We start from the raw sequence: 25,452 nt of genomic DNA, 5'->3' as shown, positions 1-25,452 counted from the left end.
TTGTGGGTGTAGTAAAGGGCGACCAGAGGATGGCCAGGAGCTGCTATGCTACAGCGGCCAAGGAAACGTTGCAGGTCACCTCTCTAGATAACCGGGGGGAGTCAAAAAACGGTCGCCAGGAACCTGTTGAGAAGCTGGAGGAAGTTATTGTTAGCAGGAGTGACCCGAGCAGAGTGGTTAAAGTCGGATCGAAATTGGGTGAAGAAATAAAAGGCGAGCTGGTGAAATGTCTACAGTCCCATGCAGACATATTTGCATGGTCTCATGAGGATATGCCAGGTATTAATCGAGGGGTAGCTTGTCATAAGCTGGCAGTCAGGAAAGGGGCAAAGCCGGTGAGGCAGAAAAGGAGGTGCTTCAACCAGGAACGGTACGAGGCCATAAATGCGGAAGTAGAAAAACTGCTGAAAGCGGGATTTATAAGGGAAGCCAAGTACCCGGAGTGGATTTCCAATGTAGTACTGGTAAAGAAGGCCAATGGGAAGTGGAGAATGTGTGTAGACTTCACGGACCTCAACAAGGCATGCCCGAAAGACAGCTTCCCCCTACCAAAAATAGATCAGTTGGTGGACTCAACCGCGGGTCATAGTCTGCTCAGTTTCATGGATGCCTTCTTCGGATACAACCAGATACCCATGAACGAGCAGGATGAGGAAAGCACGACGTTTATAACTAACATGGGTTTGTTTTGCTACAGGGTGATGCCTTTCGGCCTGAAAAATGCAGGAGCTACCTATCAAAGGTTGGTGAACAAGATCTTCAAGCCATTGATCGGACATACAATGGAGGTATATGTGGACGATATGATCACAAAGTCCAAAGAACCAAGGGATCACGTGAAGCATCTTGAGGAAACCTTTGAATTACTGAGGAAGTACGAGATGAAGCTAAACCCGGAGAAATGTGCATTTGGGGTCAGCTCGGGCAAATTTCTGGGATTCCTGGTGAGCCATCGAGGGATTGAGGCCAACCCGGAAAAGATACGAGCAGTGATAGAAATGAGGTCGCCACGAACAGTAAAGGAGGTGCAGAGCCTTACGGGGAGGTTGGCAGCATTGAACCGATTTATTTCGCGAGCCACTGATAAGTGTCACCCTTTCTTCCAAGTCATAAAGAAAGGGAGGAAGTTGGAATGGACACCGGAATGCGAGGAGGCATTTGGACAGTTGAAGGAATATCTAGCCCGCGCCCCGTTACTATCAATTCCGAGAGAGGGTGACCAGCTGTTTTTGTACTTAGCAATCTCTAAGTGGGCTGCCAGCTCGGTTTTAGTCAGGGAAGAAGAAGGGAAGCAACGCCCGGTATATTACGCAAGCAAGGCCTTAGTGGACGCAGAAACCAGATATCCGCTAATGGAGAAATGGGCGCTAGCTCTGGTAACGGCGGCACGCAAACTCCGACTATATTTCCAAGCCCACCAGATTGTTGTGATGACCGACCAACCCCTTCGGCAAGTACTTCAAAAACCGGACGCGTCAGGTCGGTTAGTAAAATGGTCGGTGGAGTTGAGCGAATTTGACCTGTCGTACAGGCCCCGAGGGGCAATCAAGGCCCAAGCCCTGGTAGATTTTATGGTGGACCGCATTGAACCAGGGAAAGGGGTCCAGGAGGGACAACCAGCAGAACAGGAGGATTCGAAGGGGATATGGTTGGTGATGGTTGATGGTTCACGTAGTGAACAGGGATCCGAGGCAGGAGTTATAATACGAAGCCCAGAAGGTGTTGAGGTATCCTACGCTGTAAAGTTCGAATTCCAGCTTACGAACAACCAAGCTGAATATGAGGCCTTCATTATTGGTCTCGGCCTTGCACATACGCTACGAGCAGAAAGGGTTGAAATCCGAGCAGACTCCCAGCTAGTATGCAACCAGCTCAGCGATCAATTCCAAGTAAGGGAAGAGAAATTGGGATTTTATGTAAAGAAGGCGAGGCAGATGGTCGAACTATTCAAGGAAGTAGAGGTGAAGCAGATATCCCGGAACGAAAATTACCGAGCTGACATGTTGGCTAGGATGGCCGCAACTGTAGATCCCAAATTACCTAAATCAGTTCCACTAGAGGTGAGGACCTCGCCGAGTATAGGAGAAGAAGTAGAGGTAATGAAAGTAAGCACTGAAGAATCCTGGATGGACCCGATCCTTGCATACATCCGCGATGGAGTTTTACCAGAGGACAAAAGGCAAGCGAGAAAGCTAAAATGCCGAGCAGCGAGGTACACATTACTCGATGGAGTACTCTATCGCCGAGGATTCACTTTGCCCCTGTTGAGATGTGTGGATGATGAGGAGGCAGATTATGTATTAAGGGAAATTCATGAAGGAATTTGCGGCAATCACTCGGGAGCGAGAACTTTAGCCTTCAAGGCACTCCGACAAGGATACTTCTGGCCAACCATGCATCAGGATGTGAAAAGGATGGCAAAAAACTGTAAAACCTGCCAAAGCTTCTCCGAGGTTCCTGCACAACCCCCAGAGAAGCTGACCACCATGACATCCCCGTGGCCTTTCGCTCAATGGGGAATCGACTTGATCGGACCGTTACCTAAGGGCCGAGGAGCGGCGACACATGCAATTGTGGCGATAGACTATTTCACCAAGTGGGTGGAAGTGGGAGTCCTCAGCCAAATCACGGAGAAGAAGACAACAGATTTTATTTGGAGAAATATCATCTGCAGATACGGGATCCCCTATGCCATCGTTACAGACAATGGGAGACAGTTTGACAACGGCAACTTCAGGGAATTTTGCCGAAATTTGGGGGTGGACCTGAAATTCTGCACCCCCGCACACCCCCAGGCAAACGGACAAGTGGAAGCAGCCAACAAAGTGATAAAGAAGCTCCTGAAAACTAGACTGGGAGAGAAGAAGGGGGCCTGGGTTGACGAGTTACCAGGAGTGTTATGGGCTTATCGGACAACTCACAAGACCGCCACAGGGGAAACTCCGTTCGCCTTAGCATTTGGTCATGAGGCGGTAGTCCCAGCAGAAATTGGAGTGGGGACACATCGAACGGAATATTTCAACGAGGAGCAAAATGATGAGCAGATCTGCTTAAACCTAGACTTGCTTGAGGAGAAGAGGGCAGGGGCATCGCAGAAAGTGGCCCAGTGTCAGCAAAGGATGATGCGTTATTACAACAAGAACGTACGCGTGAGGCAATTCCGAGCAGGAGATTGGGTACTTAGGAAGGTGAACCAAAACACCAGGGAACCTAACCATGGCGCCCTTGGCCCGAAGTGGGAAGGCCCGTACAGGGTGATACGCGCCACTGGACCAGGAGCTTATAAGTTAGCATACCAGGATGGGCGAGACGTGAAAAGGTCGTGGAACGCCGAGCACTTGAAGAAATATTTCCAGTAAGCAAAATGCTCTACTGAATTCTCGTTCTGACAAGTTATTTCTGTTAAATGCATGATAGCCTGTTGTACATGCATATGTTCTATGTTTTTTTTTGTAAGGCATTCAAATTTCAATAAAGATGAATTCAGCATGAAATCCCCTGGTAGCAAGACCAGTAAAAATATTACTAAGGCAACAAAGTGCCTGTTTCTGCTCGGTCAACGAAAGACCAGCAGCTAAATTTATGAAGATGTTACTAAGGCAACAAAATGCCTGCTTCTGCTCGGTCAACGAAGACCAGCAGCTAATTTCTCGAAAGTGTCACTAAGGCAAGTAAGTGCCTGCTTCTGCTCGGTCAAAGAGGACCAGCAGCTAAATTTATGAAGATGTTACTAAGGCAACAAAATGCCTGCTTCTGCTCGGTCAACGAAGACCAGCAGCTAATTTCTCGAAAGTGTCACTAAGGCAAGTAAGTGCCTGCTTCTGCTCGGTCAACGAGGACCAGCAGCTAAATTTATGAAGATGTTACTAAGGCAACAAAATGCCTGCTTCTGCTCGGTCAACGAAGACCAGCAGCTAAATTCTCGAAAGTTTCGCTAAGGCAAGAAAATGCCTGTTTCTGCTCGGTCAACAAAAGACCAGCAGCTAAAGCTACGAAAATTCTACGAAGGCAACAAAGTGCCTGCTTCTGCTCGGTCAACAAAGGACCAGCAGCTAATTTTTCGTAAATTTTATTAAGGCAAATGAGTGTCTGCTTCTGCTCGGTCAACAAAGGACCAGCAGCTAATTTTTCGTAAATTTTATTAAGGCAAATGAGTGTCTGCTTCTGCTCGGTCAACGAAAGACTAGCAGCTAATTTTTCGAAAAATTTTGCTAAATGCAAGTAAACACCAGACAAGAGATCCAATAGAAAGTATCTGGAAATCTCATAAATGTTCAATTCTTTATCAAACGAATACAACTCAAGAGTTCATACAAAAAAAAAAGGGGCCTAAAGATTATGAGAGTCAGCGGCTCCAGCAGCTGAAAGATCAGCGACCTCGGGAGGTAAAGGGTCAGCAATCTCAGGAGGTGGGAGATCAGCATTACCGGGAGGTACAGGCACGGACCCTTGACCTACTTCGAAAGCACGTCCCCCAATTTCCTCCTCCTGCGCCCTGTCCAAAGGAGCCTCCACCTGATCCTGCTCACCCTGCTCCTTATCTCCCTGGCTGGCCCCAGCCATATACCTCTCCACCCCAGATTCCAGCTTGCTCATGTCGAGCTCGGGGTATTCTTCCTTGAGTACAGACATCATACACTTATAGCTGAAAGCAACCCCGGAGTTGTACTCGGCATCCAACCGATCATCCACATCAGCGGATTTGCCTTTCTCTTCAGCCAGCTGGTCACTCAGGGATTTGATCTCTCCCTCAAGGGCGGTCCTCAAAGTATCCCTTTCACTTTGAGCAACTTGAAGGTCAGACTTTAGGCCACCCAACTCGTCCTCAAGATTGGAGGAGGTGGACTCAGCAACCGCAACCTTCTCCGCCAGCTCCGACATCTGCTGGTTCAGTTCGGCCAGCTTCTCCTTGGAACGATCAGCAGAGTCAGCTTTCTTCTTCAGCTCCTGATTGTCAGCTTGAAGCTTCCTCTCATGGCGCGCGGCCCCGGCCTTGTAACACGAAACCATGGTGGCCAGCCTGAAGGATACTCTCTGAACAGAAGCAGCCAACTCTGAGAGGTCCATACTCTCAATGTCCTTCACCATCTTGGGCCCCACCGATCTTTTGTAATCCTTCTGATACAAGCTCAGGTAGTCGCCTTGTTCCCGAGATGGCAGAGGGGAGGATCGGTCCCCAGACTGGAGGCTGACCTCGGGACTCTTGTCAGAAGTTCTCTCCCCACCACTCTTACGGGGCGGGGGAGGGGGCAGAGCAGGAACAGGAGCCTTGGATGGGCCTACGCTGGTTTTCTTCGGAGGAGGAGGTGGGTTGCTGGAGCTGCCTGAAGCTCGACCACGCTTTCTGGTCATAGCACTGAGAATCTTGTTATCCATCCCGGCAGCTATATCCACTAAGCCCGAGCCGACCAGACTTGTTGGTGACAGGAGGTCTTGGCAGGTAGACGCGTTCAATAGAGCCGTTTCCACCTGAAGCAAAGGCCGATCTTCAAGCCCCCCAATCAGACCCCACGATTCTGAAATAGCACAAAAGGTTAAAGAACCCAATAAGTAGCAATTTTATCAATAATATAGGCAAAAATGAACGACCTGGGGTGACAAAATTCGTTGGAAGGTAAATATCACCACCCAGCGAGTGAGCTGCTGGACACCAATTCCCCCCAGCAAAGAAGAATTTATTCTTCCAATTTTTGCACGAGGAGGGGAAGCCGGTGATTGGTTTCCTCTTCGCAGAGCTCGACATGAAATAATACCAGCCTGCTTCCCTCGGGCTACTCCTCAGCTGGTATAGATGCTTCACTTCAACAAGGGAGGGCTCCTCTGATTCACACCTCTTCCACAACACATACATAGCTGAGAGAACCCTCCATCCATTGGGATGTAGCTGACCTGGGGCCAGGTGCATACCCCCGCGGAGGCCGACTGGGGACGTCACCTTTTCCTGGAACTACCAGGAGAACCTCTGAAGGAATGTCATAAAGGTTCCTCAGCTTGAACAGATCGGTTTCGGTGGTAGCACAAGCTGTGTAGTCAATAGGGTAAGAATCCGCCTCTGCCCTATGAGCAAGATGCCTTCTTTGAGGAGGTCTGCTCGGTCCGGAGCTGCTCTCCTCACCATCACCGACTCCTTCAGGAACCCTAACCCCACCATAGCTGTGGTTCTCACCAGAGCCCGAAGCAGGTCCGCCTCTATTACCTACAAGCTCTATTTCGGGGGAGGGAAAGACAACTAAGGGGCGTGGATACTCAAGGGTATTCCTCCCATGGGAAGGACCTACACTACTGGAGGGACCTAAGAAGTCGGTGGGTATTGGCACGTTGAGGCCTGAACTCTCCGATTCTTCATCACTCTCATCAGCAATCAACTTTCCTCTCCGGTTTGACATATCGGAATCCCAAAAGAAAATAGAGAAAACTCGAGTATATGGACACGAAGAGGGCAACACAGAACCCAATCAACAACAACCAGAGGAGAAGTTAAAAGCAATACCTGGATTGAACTGTCACTGATGGCGCGGCCGTGATAGAGAAAAAATCCAACAAGTGGATACTCCAGACACGAGAAGTGTAAGCAAAGTTCAGAGAGGGGGTTAAGTAACGACGGAGAGACGAGTAACAAAACGATGACGATGTGAGACTAGGGATTTGAAACGAAAAGGGGGAAACGAAGGCATTTAAAGTGATGGAGACGCCAGCTCACTCACCGTACATCGAGGACAGATAACCCGTCGTTTCAAATTTCAAATACGAAGAGTCTGTAGATGCCATGTCACTAACCGTTACAAAAGGCCAGGGTAGATGTAAGCCCAGATATGCAATGGGCGCGTGTTCATTTAGGCCCATGCTCAGGTCGGAATCTCCTCAGAAGAAAAATGATATCTCAGATCCGTCCCATTAGACAGAAGACCAGAGGAAAAACCCCCGAATGGATAAGATCCGACTATCAGTTTCTACTCTTGACTCATTTCACTCGCAAGACCAGAAACTGGGGGACTGGTGTTAAGTAAATACAAGCACCAGGTCGGTCATGCTATTATTTCCACCCCGGCGTGGATCACCTCAGCCTATGGTATGAGCCGAACACAGGGACAAGCATAAACCGACCAGAGGGGAACCCCTGACAAGCATAAACCGACCAGAGGGGAACCCCTGCTAGGGGAATGTACCGACCAGAGGTATACACCGAGCCGATACCTGTCCCCCAGAAAGCGGGAACACGATCCCACAGAACTGCGGCCGTTACGCTGTTCCCAGAACACAGAATCGCGGCCGTTACGCTTTTCCCAGAACACAGAATCGCGGCCGTTATGCTTTTCACAGAACAAAGAATTACGGCCGTTACGCTTTTCCCAGAACCGTTGAAGGACACGTAAGTCCCCACGTTTGCGACAATGCAACGGTTAGAGTCCCGTGAGGGGCTGCCACTACCCGAAAAAGGGGGGGATGAAGGGCAAACGGAAAGGTGGGGACAGCGGCTATAAAAGAAAAGGAACTCAACGGAGAAAGGGACAAAAAAACTGAGAGAGGGAAAACGCTGCCAAATTGCAACCAGACCATTTTCCTACGAATTTCAGATAAACTTCTTGAACCCAAATCACATTATTTTCCCGTAAACACCTTGAGCTAACTTAGGCATCGGAGGGTTTACGCCGGCAAAACCACCGGCGTCTCTGATCCATTTTTAGTGAGCGCAGGTCTATTGAGAGGAAGGGGGACAATTCCAGTTCCAGTGAACGAGCAACAACAGATAACACAAACGTTGGTGAAAGAATCTGGTCGGTCAAAGGGCGAGCAGATTTCAGCATCAACACTGTGATTGCTTAATTGGATCTTGATTATTAGACTTAGGTTCTTGGGGTTTTTTTTTTTTTTTTTGGAGCTGTAATCTTGATTCAAACCATTGGTCAAGAAGTTTCCGGGTGAAGAAATGATTGCTGGTATTTGGACTTTTTGTTACTAATAAAGCATCGATATATTGATCTTGATTATGTTATCCTCCTTATGTAATTTCTTTTATATTAGTTATATGGTAGGTAGGGGTCACACCTAACCCCACCTCTTAGGTGGTTATTAATTTTAAAAAAAAAAAACATCGAGTATGAATATTATTAAAAAATAATAACTCTAGATAAGAAGATTGAAATATCAATAGGAAAAGATTGAAATTGATGCAGATTGTTGGCACTCTAACAATAAAGGAAGGAAAATTAAATCGAGGAATTCTCAGTGCAACAAGAACTTCCATTCGAAGTAGATAGGATTGGATTTGAGTTAGAGATGGTGAAGAGTGGCAAGAACCTCACAGTTCAAAGAATAATTACTCGAAGTCTGATTGTTTGAGCAGACATGTCAACAATGTGCCATACACAACTTCACTCTTTTAGAAGCCTGAAGATTGTACTAAACAATGAAATGGTACTAAAGACCAATTTTTTTACGGCCAACAAAAAATCTCAATCTCATTTTTTTTTTCCAAGAAATTGCGAGCTAAAGGGCTGTTTGAATGGGAAAGAGCAATCACTAGTACGACTCTCAATTTCGTCATAAGGCACACTGAACCTTATCAGTAGAAATATCTAGGCCAAAGTTATTTCACTAGGATATATCTTTATTTCAAGGTGGCATCTCACGAAATCTTTATACACTCATTAAATTTTGTATTCAAGAATAGATTTATGTAATTATCCCAAATTCTTGATGACTGGAGCTGGAAGTATGAAGAATTTAAAGAAACAACTGCAACAGACTGAGAAGATACTAGGTTTTCAAAGTTCATGACGTCCTGAGAAATCGCATACACATAGTATTGAGAGTTGAGACTTAATACTCTTCATGATAGATATTTGAAGGCTCACGATGGATCATTGGCTGTATGACATCACAAGAAGCAAAATTGAATAAAAACTCCTAATACAATAAGAACAAGTAAGCAGAATTAGTGAAATCAAATCTGACGAAATATGTCAACAATCTACCGTACACAACAGTTCTGTTTCATTATCATAAATCCTTTCAACAGAAATATCACTGCTCTCAATCTCAAGCCTGAAGTCATGGACTCATGGCACCATCTAATTTAACAGCAGACGGCAATGTCATGGTAAATAAAATCCCGTATTGTTTTCTCAAAGACCACATAAAACTTAATTAAGTAGAAATTAACTTCCAGGCCAAAAGTTGTTGAGGACAAATTTCGCTTTGACCTTACACAGCGGCATCTCTCATCATCATGATGATGTCTTTATGCATTGTCATTGGGTCACAAAATAGGAAAAATGAGCATACCTGATGTTTTGGAAACTCGGAGGCTAGAAAATTGAAGAAACATTCACAACATAATACTGCTGAGGAGACGAAGTTACAAAGTTTAAGAAACCTTTGTAGTTTGTAATACATACAGAGTCCTCAAAGTACTTCACTCTTCCTGATGGCCGTTTGAAAGTTGTGCATGCAAATGATAAGTAAGTTAGTAACCGCCCTGAAGGACAAGTGTACAATATTATAGCTTATTCGGTTCTTATATAAAGTGATGAACCACTAAATAATGTAACAGAAGAAACAAAGAATAGCTAAAATTTAGTCACATTACCTGGTTAACTAGCTGCCGTTCCTCTTCTTCATTTTCTGTTGAATGATATTTTTTCTACTCTTACTCATTTCCTCTGTATAGTGGTAGTGCTTCTTGAATCTCAGCAAAGCACAAGCAGTGGATGAATATAGGAAGTACTCCGCTAACATCTTCCACACCAATCTGTGGTTCCTGCATATGAATTACAAATGAGAAAAGAAAATGTCAAACTCTCCTGTTAAGAGACAAAATAAAATTAGAAGCAAAATTTATAAGGACCTCAAAAGTGTACCTTAGCTTCGGCATGCACAGTATCAGTTTGGTGGGCTGAAAATCTTGTACTTATCATAGGACAGCCAAAAATTGTCAAACCAGTCATAGATGGAAATATGAAGTGATAACCCACAGGGCAGAAGTTGGTGAGGCTTGGTGATCCAATCAGTACCAAGAGCCCAAGTTTGCCCAAGACAATTTCATTGTTATCCCAGATCGCTGCTTCATCTTTATGTCCAAATACTTCTTCTAACTGCTTATTATAACTAATTTGTAGCTCTCTCAATTCTTGAAGACCGCCTCGAGCAATGTCGACATGAAACAGCCTCTTCAATTTGCGGCACCTCTCGACCTTGAGAACTTGGAGCTTCGGAAAATATACATGTTGCAGATGATCATTAATGCTGGAAGAGATAATTTGATTGTCTACAGCATCACCCTCATCAACAATGATTTGCTCCAACTCTACGCAATGCTCGATTATTAGTTTCTCTAATTGCATCAAATTTTGAGCAAGTGCAGACGAGAAAATATGTCTTAGCGTGCTGCACTTTCGTAGAATGAGATAGGCAAGATTTTGAAGGCTTAAGATATGCGTTGGACCTTCGCATAAGACTTCTAGTTCTGAGAGACGGTGCAACGTCAGTTCCTTCAAACTCTGGAGATATATTTTACCTCCTTCTCTATGAGCCACAGTAGCATCTAGCTGAAAAACAATCCGAAAAACTTCTTGTACTCCAAATTGATTGACGATACTTAATTTCTCCAATTTTTTTGAGCCATGTTTGAACATGGCGGGAATTGCATCGCCCAAATGGTCGCAATCTTCCACACTTAGAAACTCTAAGTTCTGGAAATTAAAATAGTAATTGCATCCGTTAGGAGAATAACAATAATAGTTTCAAAGAGTACCCCTCAATTCAAGAATTAATAGCTCCAAAGATCTCTGGATTTAACTTTTAGGCCATTTCGATTATGATAACGTCTTTTTTAAATCTATGTCTGATGTAAAGCTAAAGCAATTTTGATAACCTAAAAACACAGAAACAGTTACAGAACGAATATATTGTTTGGGAGAAATACGTCGACGAGACCAGGCATGATGAGCAAATATCTAATGGCAGAGTTCTGCGAGCCGGTGGGTCCCGTAAGAGCCTGGTATCCGGGGGAGCAGGAGCAGGAATATCCTGCTCATCCACGAGCACGTCATCCGCAAGGTCAATTTCCTGTAAGAAGCATAAAGCCATTCCTGCTGCATTCCTGTTAAGGGTTGATTTGAGGAGACCCGGTCAACGACAGTTGGCGAGGCATGCTCTCCAGTCCGAGAATCTAGGCACGAAGGCCACGCAACCACCCACGACTACGGAAATGGGGAATCCACTTTCGAGAGGTGGGAGGATAACGAGCGCGAATGGAGGGGAGGCCCGAGTTCAGAAGTGCCTTATAAAAAGGTAGCCAACGAAGGTAAAAGGGTTAGCAATTTGGAGATTAGAAGAGAGATTAAGAAAATTGAAAAGAAGAGAAAACTATTACAAAGCCATAAGATCTGTGGCAAGCGTTCCCAGAGCCTTCATATCTGACTTGAGCGTCGGAGGGTTTACACCGGGAAAACAACCGGCGTGCTCTGACTTGTTTCTGTGAACGCAGGAATACTTGGAGAAGAAAGCATACGAGGAGAGATCTTGGTCGAGGTGAGGTTGATCGAGCAGATATCCTGGTCGCAGGAAGAGTGTAACCAGAATCTCGCATCAACATTTTGGCGCCATCTGTGGGGATCGAAGCAAAAAGCTTCTGTTGATAGCAGGAAGAGAAGGGAAGCAACTGAAAAGCAATGGAGACAGGAGGAAGTAGTGCACAAGGGGGTGATATGAGGCTGAACGATTCCGTGACGCTGAGGGAGATAGCTAGTGAAGCGCGGGAAAAAGCCATGTTCGACCGGATGGAACGGATGGAAAAGCAGATGGAGACCTTGACAACCATCCTGCATGAGCTGCGAAGCGAACGAATGGTAACCCAGGAGGAAAGGGTGAGAGGTGGTGGAGTGGCACCAGGTCTCGATAGTACGAGGAGAAGTCAAACCACCGGGAGATTTGGTGGTGAGAGAGGTAACATACCTCTGAGGGGAGAATTTCATAGAGAGGAAGAGCAGTCCCCGGCAAGACAGATTTTTGACGAGGACGACGGGGTTGCGAATGCATAGGAAACAGAGTTGAGGCAACACTTGCATGATGTAGAGCAAGAACGGGATCAAGTTGCAGCACGTGACCCTGGTCGTGCAGTGCAGCTGGAGGAGGAAGTGCGCAGACTAGCGCAGATAATTGACGACATGCAAGGAAGGAGCAGAGGTCCTGGTTGGAGGATAATGCTGGACGGAGAATCACAGCTCGCAGCAGAGATCATGAGGGCAATTATTCCGAGAGATTTCCGCCTCCCAGACCTTAGATACTCGGGAAGAACTGATCCGTTGGTGCACATAGAGCGCTTCAATGACATGACGAGGGTACAAGGATTATCCCAATCCCAAAGGTGTAGGGTGTTTCCACTATCCCTTGAGGGACGTGCACGAGAGTGGTACAGGAAACTTCCTCGGGGCAGCATTAAAATCTTCGAGCAGATGTGCCAGGAATTTACAGAGCAGTTTAGTGGGGTAATGGCACCAAAAGATGACATGATGGAGCTGAAAAGCATGAAACAGGGGGAGCAAGAAACCCTTTGGGAATTCATCAAGAGGTTTCATCGTGCTGTCCTCGACTTGGGAGCCTTCAACCACCCTCAGGCGTTAAGGGGATTGAAAGAATAGGTGAAGATAGGAAGGCTGTGGTACAACTTGAGAAGCCCAGTTATTCAGACGTATGCGGCCGCATACGAGCAGGCTAAGAGAGACATTGAGATTGAAGAGGAGAAGGCAGCACAGATTAAGACAAACTGGTTAGAAGGGTTGGGGAGGAAAGAGAGGAAAGCATTACCGAGGAATGGGCCGATCAAGAGGAGGGACCACCAGGCCTCGGGTAGTAGAGCAGGAGGTCGGGTAACTGCTTACCAGCCTTATCAGAGGCCACCACAGTATCAGCGCAGCAGGGTGCAACCTCCTCGTTCCCCAGCTAGGGAGCCTTGGAGAAGGCATGATTCGGCATATGGTGGTCTTCATCAACATTCCCACGATAGCAGAGGGATCAGACCAGAAGTACTGCCACTGCCCCCAACTCAGAACGGAGCAAACAGAGAAAGAGCAGTGCACCTGATCGACCAGAACCAGGACTATGGGCGGTATACTTCCTTGAAGATGTCCCTGGACGAGGTGTACGAGGCCATAAAGGATCGGGGGTTGCTATACTTCCCTGCTCCAATAACAAAGCTACCCAGCATGAGGGATATGGGATGCTATTGTAAGTTCCATGGCACTCATGGCCACACTACAACAGATTGCAGAGATCTTAAGACCCAGGTTAAAGATTTGGTGAGAAACCGGTATCTGGACGAGTTTGTAGGTGGGACCTTCCCAATGGTAGCCTCAACAAGTGAAGGGGAGCAGAGTGACAGGAACTTGAGGCACGAGCAGCCTGCAGTAAGGGTTATAGCTGGGGGCCCAACATTGGCCGGAGATTCCAACAGGTCGAGGAAGAATTATGCTAGATACGCCATGACCAGCAAAGAGGTATTCTTCAACACCTCAGCAGCCAAACGCGCAAGAGTCAGGCATATGCCAATCATGTGGACAGATGAGGATGAAGAAGGGATCCTATACCCCCACGAGGATGCTTTGGTCATCAAAGCCACTATTGCTAGCAAGAAGTTTGACAGGATACTGGTTGACACATGGAGTTCAGTTGATGTGTTGTTTAAGTCAACCCTGGAGGAGATGGGAATAGCAGACCTGAAGTTGGATTACACCAATACCTCCTTGAAGGGGTTTGGAGGAGGAAAGCTGGTCCCTCTGGGAGTGGTCGAGCTGCCTATCACGATCGGGAGCTCCCCGACAGAAAGAACAATGATATTGGACTTTGTGGTAGTGGATGAGGAAGGTCCTTACCAGATGATCCTAGGTCGGCCATTTCTGAGGATGAGCAAAGCGGTGCTGTCCAACCATTATCTGGCTCTGAAGTACCGGGTGAATGGGGTAGTTGGAGTGGTACGAGGAGACCAGAGGATCGCAAGAAGCTGCTACTCCACGGCAGCAAGGGAAGCAATGCAGATAACATCCCTCGATACCCGAGTGGAAAACAAGAATGGCAGACAAGAACCTGTAAAGGATCTGGAAACAGTAAGCCTGGGACCAGGGAATCCGGGAAAGACGATCAGAATCGGGTCGAGACTTAAGGGAGAGCAAAAGCAGGAGTTGGTGAAATGCTTACAGGCTCATGTAAATGTGTTTGCTTGGACACATGAAGCATGCCAGGGATTGACCCTGAGGTAGCATGTCATAAGCTGGCAATAAAGAAAGGTGCTCGGGCAGTAAGGCAGAAGAGGAGATGCTTCAACCAGGAGAGGTATGAGGCTATAAATGGCGAGGTGGAGAAGCTCTTGAGAGCAGGGTTCATTCGGGAAGTCAATTACCCGGAATGGATATCGAATGTGGTGCTGGTAAAGAAGGCAAATGGCAAGTGGAGGATGTGTGTGGATTTCACAGACCTTAATAAGGCGTGCCCAAAAGACAGCTTCCCTTTACCAAAGATCGATCAGCTAGTAGATTCAACGGCTGGACACGGTCTGCTTAGCTTCATGGACGCGTTCTCGGGATACAACCAGATCCCCATGTACGAGCAGGATGAGGAGAGCACGGCTTTCATCACTAACCAGGGTTTGTTCTGTTACAGGGTAATGCCATTTGGTCTCAAAAATGCTGGGGCCACCTATCAAAGGCTGGTGAACAAAGTCTTTAAGCCGTTGATTGGGAAAACCATGGAGGTGTATGTGGATGACATGATCACCAAGTCCAAAATCTCGAAGGAACATGTCAGACACCTCGAGGAGACATTCAGGCTTTTGAGGAAGTATAAGATGAAGCTCAACCCGGAGAAGTGTGCTTTTGGGGTCGAGTCAGGGAAATTCCTTGGATTCATGGTGAGCCATAGGGGGATTGAAGCAAACCCCGAGAAAATCCAAGCGATTGTGCAGATGAGATCTCCTCGTAACCTGAAGGAGATGCAGAGCCTCACGGGGAGGTTGGCAGCGTTGAGCAGATTCATATCCAAGGCTACAGATGTCATGACCCAACCCAGACCTGACAAGATATTGTCCGCTTTGGGCCTTAACAAGGCCCGCACGGATTTGTTCTTGGGGCGCCCATACACCCCAAAACGCGTCTTGCCAATTAAGGTGTGGATCACCCCTTATAAACCCAGCATCTCTCCCGTGCTTTGCCGATGTGGGATTCGCCTAGGGTGTTACATACACCCCCCCTTGGGGACTCAGCGTCCTCGCTGAGGTTTGCCCCACCATCGCTCAAGAGGACACGCGGAGCCGCTCTGATACCATAATGTCATGACCCAACCTAGACCTGGCAAGATATTGTCCGCTTTGGGCCTTAACAAGGCCCGTAGGGATTTGTTCTTGGGGCGCCCATACACCCCAAAACGCGTCTTGCCAATTAAGGTGTGGATCACCCCTTATAAACCCAGCATCTCTCCCGTGCTTTGCCGATGTGGGATTCGCCTAGGGTGTTACAACAGATAAGTGTTAGCCATTCTTTCAAGTGATAAGGAAGGGAAAGAAAACAGAATGGACCCCGGAATGCGAGGAAGCCTTCCAAAACTTGAAGCAATACTTGCAGCAAGCTCCACTGTTGTCCACACCGAGGGATGGGGACAAGTTATATCCGTATTTGGCAGTATCGGATCGGGCCGCCAGTTCTGTTCTGGTGAGAGAGGAAGAAGGAGTTCAGTATCCGATATACTACACCAGCAAGGCTCTGCTCGACGCTGAGACCAGATACCCACCGTTGGAAAAATGGGCACTTGCCCTTGTGGTTGCTGCTCGGAAGTTGAGGCCATATTTTCAAGCATTCCCAGTCTCGGTAATAACAAACCAGCCATTGCGTCAAACTTTGCACAAGCCAGATGCTTCTGGTCGGCTCGTCAAGTGGGCTATAGAGCTGAGCGAGTTCGACATAGACTACAAACCCCGAGCAGCGATAAAGGCTCAGGCAATGGCCGATTTCGTAGCTGAATTCACAGAGCTCGAAGTATGTTTAGATCAACGAGATGTGGTTACAGATAGTGGCGAAGCTCAAGTATGGCAGATGTCTGTGGATGGGTCATCAGGGGAGCAGGGTTCAGGAGCAGGGATTGTCTTGGAAGGCCCTGAGGGGGAGGAGATCTCTTATGTTGTAAAGTTGGAATTTGCAGCCACAAATAACCAGGCAGAGTATGAAGCTTTGATAGCAGGTTTGGAATTGGCTAAGGCCGTGAAAGCAGACAGAGTTAAGATCAGAACTGATTCTCAACTGGTTGCGAATCATGTCAGTGAAAGATTCCAACTAAGAGAGGAGAAGATGGAGCAGTACCTGAAGATAGTCAGGCAGATGATGGGGAAATTTGAAGCAGTGGAGGTGATACAAATCCCCAGGGAGCAGAATAGTCGAGCAGATATTTTGGCCAGGATGGCAGCAGTAGCCGACCCAAAAATGCCAAAGTCAGTCCCTCTGGAGGTGAAGTCCATCCCAAGTATCGAGCCGAATTTGGGGGTGCTGCGGATAGAACAAAAATGCTCGTGGATGGACCCGATAATTTCATACCTCAGAGACGGGGTATTACCACCAGATAAACTGCGAGCTCGGAAGGTTAGAGCCCAGGCCTCGAGATACACGATGATTGATGGAGTACTGTATCGGCGAGGATATACACTACCATTCCTTCGATGTTTGGATGAGGACGATGCAGATTACGTGCTGAGAGAGGTACATGAAGAAATTTACGGAAATCATTCTGGTGGGAGGTCCCTGGCCCACATGGTTTTAAGGCAGGGATATTTCTGGCCGACAATGCACCAGGATACACAGGAGAAGACCAGGAGCTGTGTAAGCTGCCAGAGTTTTGCAAGTTTCTCCAACCAACCACCAGAGAAGCTCACCTCTATGGCCTCCCCTTGGCCATTTGCTCAATGGGGAATTGATCTGATCGGCCCGCTGCCAAAGGGACGAGGAGCAGCAACACATGCAATAGTTGCTATAGATTACTTCACGAAATGGATAGAGGTAGAAGCCCTTAGCAGCATCACAGAGAAGAAAACAACAGACTTTGTGTGGAGAAACCTGGTCTGTCGATACGGGATCCCTTATGCCTTGGTAATGGATAATGGCAGGCAGTTCGATAATCACAGCTTCAGGGATTTCTGCCAGAACCTCGGGATAGAGCTGAAGTATTGCTCGCCTGCTCACCCCCAATCGAATGGACAAGTAGAAGCAGCCAACAAGACCATCAAGAGGCTTTTGAAAACCAGGCTTGGAGCGAAAAAGGGTGCATGGGTTGATGAGCTGTCAGGTGTGCTATGGGCATACAGAACAACCCACAAAACAGCAACTGGGGAGACACCGTTCGCCTTGGCTTTCGGACATGAAGCAGTCGTGCTAGCTGAGATAGGAACGACCACGCATTAGACAGATCATTTCAATGAGCAGGATAACGACGAGCAGATATGTTTGAATCTTGATCTGCTAACGGAAAAGAGGGAGCAAGCAACCGAGCGATCAGTCATTTACCAGCAGAGGGTTGCCCGGTATTATAACCAGAAGGTGAACATACGGCAGTTCAAGGTCGGAGATTGGGTGCTAAGGAGAGTGAATTAGAACACCAAAGACTCGACCCAAGGAGTGCTCGGTCCGAATTGGGAGGGGCCATATAGAGTCAAGCAGCTAGTTGGACCTGGAGCTTACAAGCTGGTTCGCATGGATGGCCATGAGGTGAAGCGCCCATGGAACGCAGCACATCTCAGGAAATATTTCCAGTAAGAGTCGTTAATATTTTCAAGTTCTTTCTGTTCGTATTTGCTGTTATTTATTTTACGACCAAACTATTTCATGTAAGTTGAATCCTGCAATTAATGGAACGTCGAGAAATTTCATTCACTTGAAACTGCGAAAATTTTCTAAGGCATGCAAAGGCTCGTCAAGTCTCAAAGCCTGTTTATGGCGAGATAGAAGCCAAGCGTGCCAGGATCTGCTTGACCACGCGAAGGCGAGCAGAATCCCCAAGCATCGAAAAAATTTCTAAGGCATGCAAAGGCTCGTCAAGTCTCAAAGCTTGTTTATGGCGAGACAGAAGCCAAGCGTGCCAGAATCTGCTCGACCACACGAAGGCGAGCAGAATCCCCAAGCATCGAAAAAATTTCTAAGGCATGCAAAGGCTCGTCAAGTCTCAAAGCCTGTTTATGGCGAGACAGAAGCCAAGCGTGCCAGGATCTGCTCGACCGCGCGAAGGCGAGCAGAATCTCAAGCATTGAAGAATTTTCTAAGGCATGTGGCAAAACCATATGCCAAGCCAGAACCTGCTCAACCAGACGATGACGAGCAGATTCTTAAACGAAAAATAACTCATGATTACAACACAAGAAAGTAATCAAAAACATTTTTATTTATGTGTTAATAATTAACAGAGGAGATAATCTCCATAAACGTTGTTCATTACAATACAAGAAATATATCAAGAAGATGGCGGATCAGTAAGCCGAGCAGCATTGGTTGGCTGGACCTCTTCAGGTGCAGGGGGGTGTCACAAGTTGCGTCCGGGGGGGTGCTCGCCTCGCCAACGTCAGCAGCGGTGCTCGCCTCGCCAACGTCAACAGGGACTGTACGAGGAGGAGAGTTTTCCTCCTCAATCACGATCGGCTCTACCCCTTCGGCATCTTCCTTGGCCGCCTCCTCGTCCATATGTTGAGCAACACTAGATGCAAGATCATCCATCTTGAGATCAGGGTGCTGCTTCCTGAGGACGGCCATGATGCAACGATAGGAATGCCGAAGTCCCTAGTCGTACTGGTTGTCGGCCTCCCTCTCCAAGTTCTCGACCTGAGCCCGGTGGGAATCGCAGAGGGATTCGAGCTGAGCCTCATACATAGCCCTCTGCCTTTGCAGATCCTCCTTGACCTTGGTCAGCTCCTCCTCGAGGGTAATGGCTTTTGCTTGAGCAAGAGATTCTTGCTCTATCAGCTTGAGATTCTCAACATTCAGCTCCCCTGCTTTCTTCTCGGCAACGTCAGCTCTGGTCGTCGCCGATTGAATGTCCTCCTTCATCTTTTGGTCGTAGCGGCCAACCTTAGCCTTGTAATAGGTGGTCATGCAGCTGAGGTGGAAAGCACTATACTGCATGGCCCCCACCAGCTCACCCAAGGTGCAGCCATCAAAGTCCTCCAGGTCCTTCTTGCTTACGAGTTTAGATAACTCATTGAGATAAGGGACCAAGTGTTCGGCTCGGCTGTCAGGTAAGCGAGATCGAGGCCCGACAGGAGGAGAAGAGGAAGCAGGATCTGTGGCTGCTCCACTAGTTTCCCCGGCTTTGGCAGGAACAAGAGGTAAAGTCTTCAAGGGAGAGACTTGCTGCACAATGTTGGCCGCTTTGCAGTAGGGGCATCCTTGTTCTGGTCCCTCTTCGTGGTTTGAGGTCGAGAACGTTTCCTGGTCAGAGCCCCAATCACAGCATCCTCCATCTTATGGCCAGGAAGTATCAAGCGAGACTCGAGCAAGTTGTATGTAGTAATCAGTTCTCGGCTCGAGCAGGAATTGGCTAGTACAGCCTCGACCCGTTTGAGCTGGTCAGGTTTGAGCAGGAAGCGAACACCCCAAGGACCTGCAACACAAACAAACATTTGATTAGAGACAAACCGGTAAAGTGCAAACAACAAGGGAGACAAGACATCTAATACGAGCAGGCAACCTGGGACCACGAAACGGGGTGAGACGCGTAAGTCCTTCCCATCAACCTATGCAACTTGACCCTAGGGACCCCCTGCGAAAAAGAACTTCCTCTTCCAATTCCCACCACCACCAGTAGGAAGATCGGTTATGGGTTTCCTGGTCTTGGTACTTGATTGGAAGTAATACCAGCCGGCGTCTTTGGGGCTGCTCTTCAGCTGGTACAGGTGCTTCACCTCGTCGACCGTGGGCTCGCTTTGGCAACATCTGTCCCACAGTATGAACAGACCAGAGAGCACTCTCCACCCGTTGGGGTTCAGCTGACCAGGAGCTAAGTTTAGCCCGTTAAGAATCCGGGCAAAGTAGGTTTGCAAGGGACACCTCAGCCCGTGCCTAAAACCCTCCAAAAATAAGGTAACATATCCCCTAGGAGGCCTGCTAGGGGTATCCTTCTTTCCTGGGATCTTAAGAAGTATTTCACCAGGGATGCTATACCTGAGCCGGAGGTCAGCGAGCTCGTCAAACGTGGTCGTGCACGTCATATAATCAATAGCGTAGTCTCGCGATAGGGCTCTACCTCCTACTGTACCCAGCTCTTCTGGTAGCGACGCTCCTGATGGGGACACCTCACCAGAATCATCTCCTCGACCCTCACTCAGGGTGTTCTCCGAGCCAGAAGACCCCTCTTCATCCTTATTCCCGCTCGAGGAGGTTGTTTGGGGGGACATCCTCCTAGCGCTAGTGCCAACATTAGATCTAATGGGCTCTAAGGGGATCCCGGGGTCAAAAGCAGGATCGGTGAGCAGACTAGGCAGAAAGTCCAACTCATCGTCGTCAACCTCAATGACCTTCTCTTTGCCTTTCGACATTCCCTAAGCTCTAACCACAACACCACCACCAACTACTACCCAAGCAAAAGAGAAGAGAAATTATCTACAACTATCCGAGACCAAGGAGATAGAAGAAATACCTGAAGTAATGGTTCAGTCGGTGAAAGACAGAGATGGAGGCCTTTATGCCGGAACTTCTTTGCCGGAGAGACAGAGACGGAGACTGAGTGAATGATGAATTTGCCGTTCGAAAGGATTTGGGTTTCCTAATGGGGACGGGCTCTTGGGTTGCTAGTATTTAAACGGCACCAATCCCAAGGGTCTCGTAACCTTTGGTTTGAAATTCAAATGGAGGGGTAGATCTCTGCCACATCACCTCGTCCGCAATTAAATGCGACATGACTCTTGGCAGCCTTTTCCAATCCCACGCGAGCAAGTACTGTCCAGTTTCTACTGCTGGTCCACTATATTACCCAACACCAGAAACTGAGGGACTGGTGTTTGGGAGAAATACGTCGATGAGACCAGACATGATGAGCAGATATCTGATGGCAGAGTTCTGTGAGCCGGTGGGTCCCGTAAGAGCCTGGTATCCGGGGGAGCAGGAGCAGGAATATCCTGCTCGTCCACGAGCACGTCATCCGCAAGGTCAATTTCCTGTAAGAAGCATAAAGTCATTCCTGCTGCATTCCTGCTAAGGGTTGATTTAAGGAGACCCGGTCAACGACAATTGGCGAGGCATGCTCTCCAGTCCGAGAATCTAGGCACGGAGGCCACGCAACCACCCACGACTACGGAAATGGGGAATCCACTTTCGAGAGGTGGGAGGATAATGAGCGCGAATGGAGGGGAGGCCCGAGTTCAGAAGTGCCCTATAAAAAGGTAGCCAACGAAGGTAAAAGGGTTAGCAATTTGGAGATTAGAAGAGAGATTAAGAAAATTGAAAAGAAGAGAAAACTATTACAAAGCCATAAGATATGTGGCAAGCGTTCCTAGAGCCTTCATATCTGACTTGAGCGTCGGAGGGTTTACGCCGGGAAAACAACTGGCGTGCTCTGACTTGTTTCTGTGAACGCATGAATACTTGGAGAAGAAAGCATATGAGGAGAGATCCTGGTCGAGGTGAGGTTGATCGAGCAGATATCCTGGTCGCAGGAAGAGTGTAACCAGAATCTCCCATCAACATATATCAAAAGGTAAAAATATTCTGCAACTCTTTTGAGTCTTCATGCCTCTCCACTACTTGGTAAAGACACAATAAGATTAAAAAAAAAAAGGGAAAAAATTATTCTAACTCATAGGTTGTAACCTTTTCATGTTTCACTGTTATCTGTTTGTACACAAGGCAAACTAATTAATTGTATAGTGATATGCATGACTTTACCTAAATGACATTGATTAACTAAACATTTTCTTTTCAGAGGAAAAAAATAAAGTACCTCTTCGAAGCTGTGCACATTAGCTGCAAGTTCAGCTTCGATAGCCAAATTGGGACAGCATATTAACACCAATTTCCTCAAATCTGGCCAAGTTGAATAATTATTTTCTGAACAGAAGCTGATGAGATTCGGCAGTTCTTCAAGTTGTAAATCTCTCAAATTAGGGAGCGCCACTACATTTCCCTTTCTATCATTATCATTAAACACGATATGCTTCAAGCTCTCACACTTCCTCACTTTGAGTTTTTTTAGCTGTACCAAGCTTTTGGCTAGCGACACTGAGAAGATATATGCTAAACTAGGGCACTTAGTCACTTCAACATCGGTAAGATTTTGGAGGCTTACATGATTGGTGTGCCCCTTCCATATCCACTTCAATTCTCGTGAATCTACCAGATTTAACTTCGCTAGATATATAAGCAGCACGGGATCACTTTCCTTCTCATTGTGGCAACGAAACACTTCCTGCAGCTTGTTGCAAAAATTAACTTCCACCTCTTTCAGCTTTTGTAGTTGCCGAAGCAATTTTGCTGACAGCAAACTATGCATACTGTGGCATGTACTTACGTATAGAATTTCCAGGTTTTCCAGAAACTTTCTCGGGTAGTTCGCGCCATAGCATATTTCTGTAAGACGATTTATATCTATCAGACATAACTTGGTCAAATTAGAGAATGCTATGGGTGGCGCCTGCTGCTGGGACGTATCTACGATGCATTCCAATTCTTTACAATTGCGGAGTGCAAGATCATTCAGCTCATTAAAGCCCTCTTGATCTATGCTTGGCACAATATTTTGACAACCCATTGCATTAGTCAAGGCAAAATATTGCAGCCTGGGATACAATGCTTTAAATAAAATAAGGGTGGTTGCTTCAATATCTTTCATCTCCAAGGCTGTTGTTCCGGGTAGATATCTTGGAAAATCAACATTCAGATTAATTTTATACCTTCGCAATTTGGAGAAATCGAAGCAAGGTTCGGAATTTATCTCAGAACTCGTCGGTTCAATCTGGACGTCCTTGAATTCGATGTCGCCATAAAATTCTTCCAAAGGAGGGAATCTTCTCATCACGCTCAGAGGATGTCGCGTCTCACGCAAATCTAGCAATCTTAATTCGTCAAGATCCCCTAATCCTTCTGAGATTTCACAAACAAAGTAAGAAAATCGGAGATTAAGAATCCTCAACCTCTTCAGCTTTCTGAGCGAAGACATGTCTCTCAATGTACACTTAATCAACTGTAGAGTTCGGATATTCTCCAAGAGTTCAAGAGATTCAAGTGATAATTCCCCTTTAATTATTGTAAGAATCTTCAGTGCTTTCATCTGTTTGAAAAATTGGTCAGGAACTACTACATTGCAGTGATTATAACCACCCAATAGCAAAATTTCCAGCTTAGGACACTCCAGACCAGTGGGAAGCACCTTTATATTGTTATCCGTCAAAGAGATTGCCGTGTGACAGTCTAGGCCATACTTCTTTGGCCACTCTGTCAATCCATTGCCTGCTTTGCCCATGAACACATTCTTCCCTTCAGACGCTATCCATAAAGCGACATCACGAACAATGTCGTGCATTTTCACAAATTGTTCACCAGCATCCAGTAACAAACAACAATCTTTGAGGTTAGTAACCAACAGATGCAATTCATTTCTTGCATCTTCAATAGTGTCGGCATCATCAAACAAACCTATGCCAATTCCATATCTAAGCAAATCCTCCTTATCAATTTTAAAATCCTCGGGAAACAGCGAACACAACAAGAAAACAAACTTAGTATTTTCACTCTTTAAATAATCGTAACTTAATTTAAGGCAAGCATAAACATCCGCATCAACATCTTCTACATCAAAAAGCTTTGAATTTTTTAGTTTTTGCGACACTGCTTTCCATTCATTAATTCCCTTTCCTTTTAGAGCACTTCCAACAGCTACAATTGCTAAAGGCAGGCCCTTGCATTCACTTGCAACTTCTTTTGCCACATCATTCATGGAGAAGTCACCATCATTCACACCAGCATGTCTTTTGAGTAAAGCCAACCCTTCTTCTTCATTCAGAGTATTTAATGGAAACCGTAGTTGACACCCCATGGAAATGCATGCGTGTTGTCTGCGAGTAGTTATAAGGATTTTGCATCTCTTGTAATCAGAATCGAAGGGAATGCCTATGGTTGCCAAGTCAAGTTTTGCCCAAACATCATCTAGGATTATCAGAATCCTCTTGTCAGTGTCAGTAAATCTCAAGTACAATCGTTTTGCTCTTTCTTCTAGGCTACTTTTCTCCTCGAACATCAAACCCAACGAGGCTGCCAGCTGGTCTTGAATGTTTATCAAGTTTGGATTCTGTGATACGACAGCCTTGACAACCTCATCAAAAATCTTTTGTTCTTGGACTTCATTACCTATCATATTTGCCAAAGTTGTCTTTCCTGCTCCTCCAATCGCATACATTCCGATCATCATGGTCATCTCGTCTTTCAACGCCTCAATAATCTGATCAGAACCCAATTTAGTAGCCGCAAATGACATAAAATCTCTAGGGGCAGAGATTTGGATGCCCTGTAGTGGTTTAAGATGTGCTACTTTGTCGAACTTGCCACGATCTTGCAGCTTTGCCATAATGAGTGTCTTCTTTGCCGCCTTCCTACTCAACTGATATCGCCGACCCAAATTAGGACACCACCCATTAAGAAAAGTACTCTTATTTACTTGTATATCTTCTTTCAACTTCTGAACCTCTGCCACCACGTTGTAAACATCCATTAGCCACTTCTCCACATCTTTCTCAGGTTCTTTGGTGTTCCTTTTTTCTCTTTCCACTTCTTGCTTAATGCGATCTTCTGACAATTTCAGATTGATCTCTTCATTCTTAAGATCATCAACAATACTGTTGAAACAGAATAAATAGCGAACCTGATGCACTGTCGCCTCCACCAAATATTCGCCAATCTTTGACGCTATACCAGCTGCAATTTCCATGCTATATATCTGCAGTTACCAAGAAAGTAGATCAATACATGAAACAAATTGAAATCAGCAACACTTGATCAAGATTGAATGAGAAAATTCAAGTACTTCGTCCCGGTAGATGCCCGTTTGTCAATAGACAGAAAGCTAGCTTTTAATAACTTCAAAGCAAAGTAAAATGCCTAGCTTTTCCGGCACCTCGCTACAAAAATTTAGGAAGAGAGAACGTAGGGTTAGAGTTAGCAGTGGCATATATGAACGTATGCTTGATGCCGTGCTAATTTCAAACGAAAAGTATTAAGCTTAATAATTTTATGACCATTATATATATTCATGACTCATGAGGCCTTAGCAAACATTATGTAGGCGATGTTGGATTAATCCAGTGTCCATACATCCACAGCAGTAGCTTGTCATTGGAAAACCATCATTATATTTATTCCCTTAAACTAGCATTTTGTAAAACTGTTAAGAAGTTTTGATTACTGACTGTTAAAAACGGGGGCGTTTTGATCATTTTTCCAAACCAAA

The 25,452-nt window shown here is 46.4% G+C and overlaps 2 protein-coding genes across 2 annotated transcripts; both read right to left on the bottom strand.

The window, feature by feature from the left end:
- Positions 1 to 4,329: 4,329 nt before the first annotated feature.
- On the bottom strand, positions 4,330 to 6,386 carry LOC112095687. Its single transcript, XM_024177791.1, has 2 exons — positions 5,864 to 6,386; positions 4,330 to 5,516 (listed from the first exon to the last, which is right to left on the bottom strand). The coding sequence occupies exons 1-2, from the start codon at positions 6,384 to 6,386 to the stop codon at positions 4,330 to 4,332; spliced, it is 1,710 nt and encodes a 569-aa protein (XP_024033559.1).
- Positions 6,387 to 9,649: 3,263 nt separating this feature from the next.
- Positions 9,650 to 24,933, bottom strand: LOC18053840 (disease resistance protein At4g27190). The gene is made up of 3 exons (XM_024177790.1): positions 21,955 to 24,933; positions 9,861 to 10,691; positions 9,650 to 9,760 (listed from the first exon to the last, which is right to left on the bottom strand). Exons 1-3 carry the CDS (start codon positions 24,931 to 24,933, stop codon positions 9,650 to 9,652), a joined length of 3,921 nt encoding a protein of 1,306 aa, XP_024033558.1.
- Between the last annotated feature and the right edge of the window lie 519 nt (positions 24,934 to 25,452).

This window comes from Citrus clementina, unplaced genomic scaffold (assembly GCF_000493195.1).
Source record: "Citrus clementina cultivar Clemenules unplaced genomic scaffold, Citrus_clementina_v1.0 scaffold_1, whole genome shotgun sequence".
Lineage (NCBI taxonomy): Eukaryota > Viridiplantae > Streptophyta > Magnoliopsida > Sapindales > Rutaceae > Citrus > Citrus x clementina.
The sequence above is the reverse complement of the archived record's forward strand: the minus strand, read 5'-3'. Positions and strand labels throughout refer to the sequence as shown.

What these genes read in the sequence shown, in the direction of transcription:
- LOC18053840 (XM_024177790.1), bottom strand. Translation starts at nt 24,933, where the DNA reads ATGGAAATTGCAGCTGGTATAGCGTCAAAGATTGGCGAATATTTGGTG. An exon ending in ATGTGCACAGCTTCGAAGAG is followed by an intron (nt 10,692 to 21,954) that starts GTACTTTATTTT and finishes TTTAATTTCCAG; the next exon opens with AACTTAGAGTTTCTAAGTGT. An exon ending in CTGTGCATGCCGAAGCTAAG is followed by an intron (nt 9,761 to 9,860) that starts GTACACTTTTGA and finishes ATTCATATGCAG; the next exon opens with GAACCACAGATTGGTGTGGA.
- LOC112095687 (XM_024177791.1), bottom strand. Translation starts at nt 6,386, where the DNA reads ATGTCAAACCGGAGAGGAAAGTTGATTGCTGATGAGAGTGATGAAGAA. An exon ending in TACATCCCAATGGATGGAGG is followed by an intron (nt 5,517 to 5,863) that starts GTTCTCTCAGCT and finishes GTGCTATTTCAG; the next exon opens with AATCGTGGGGTCTGATTGGG.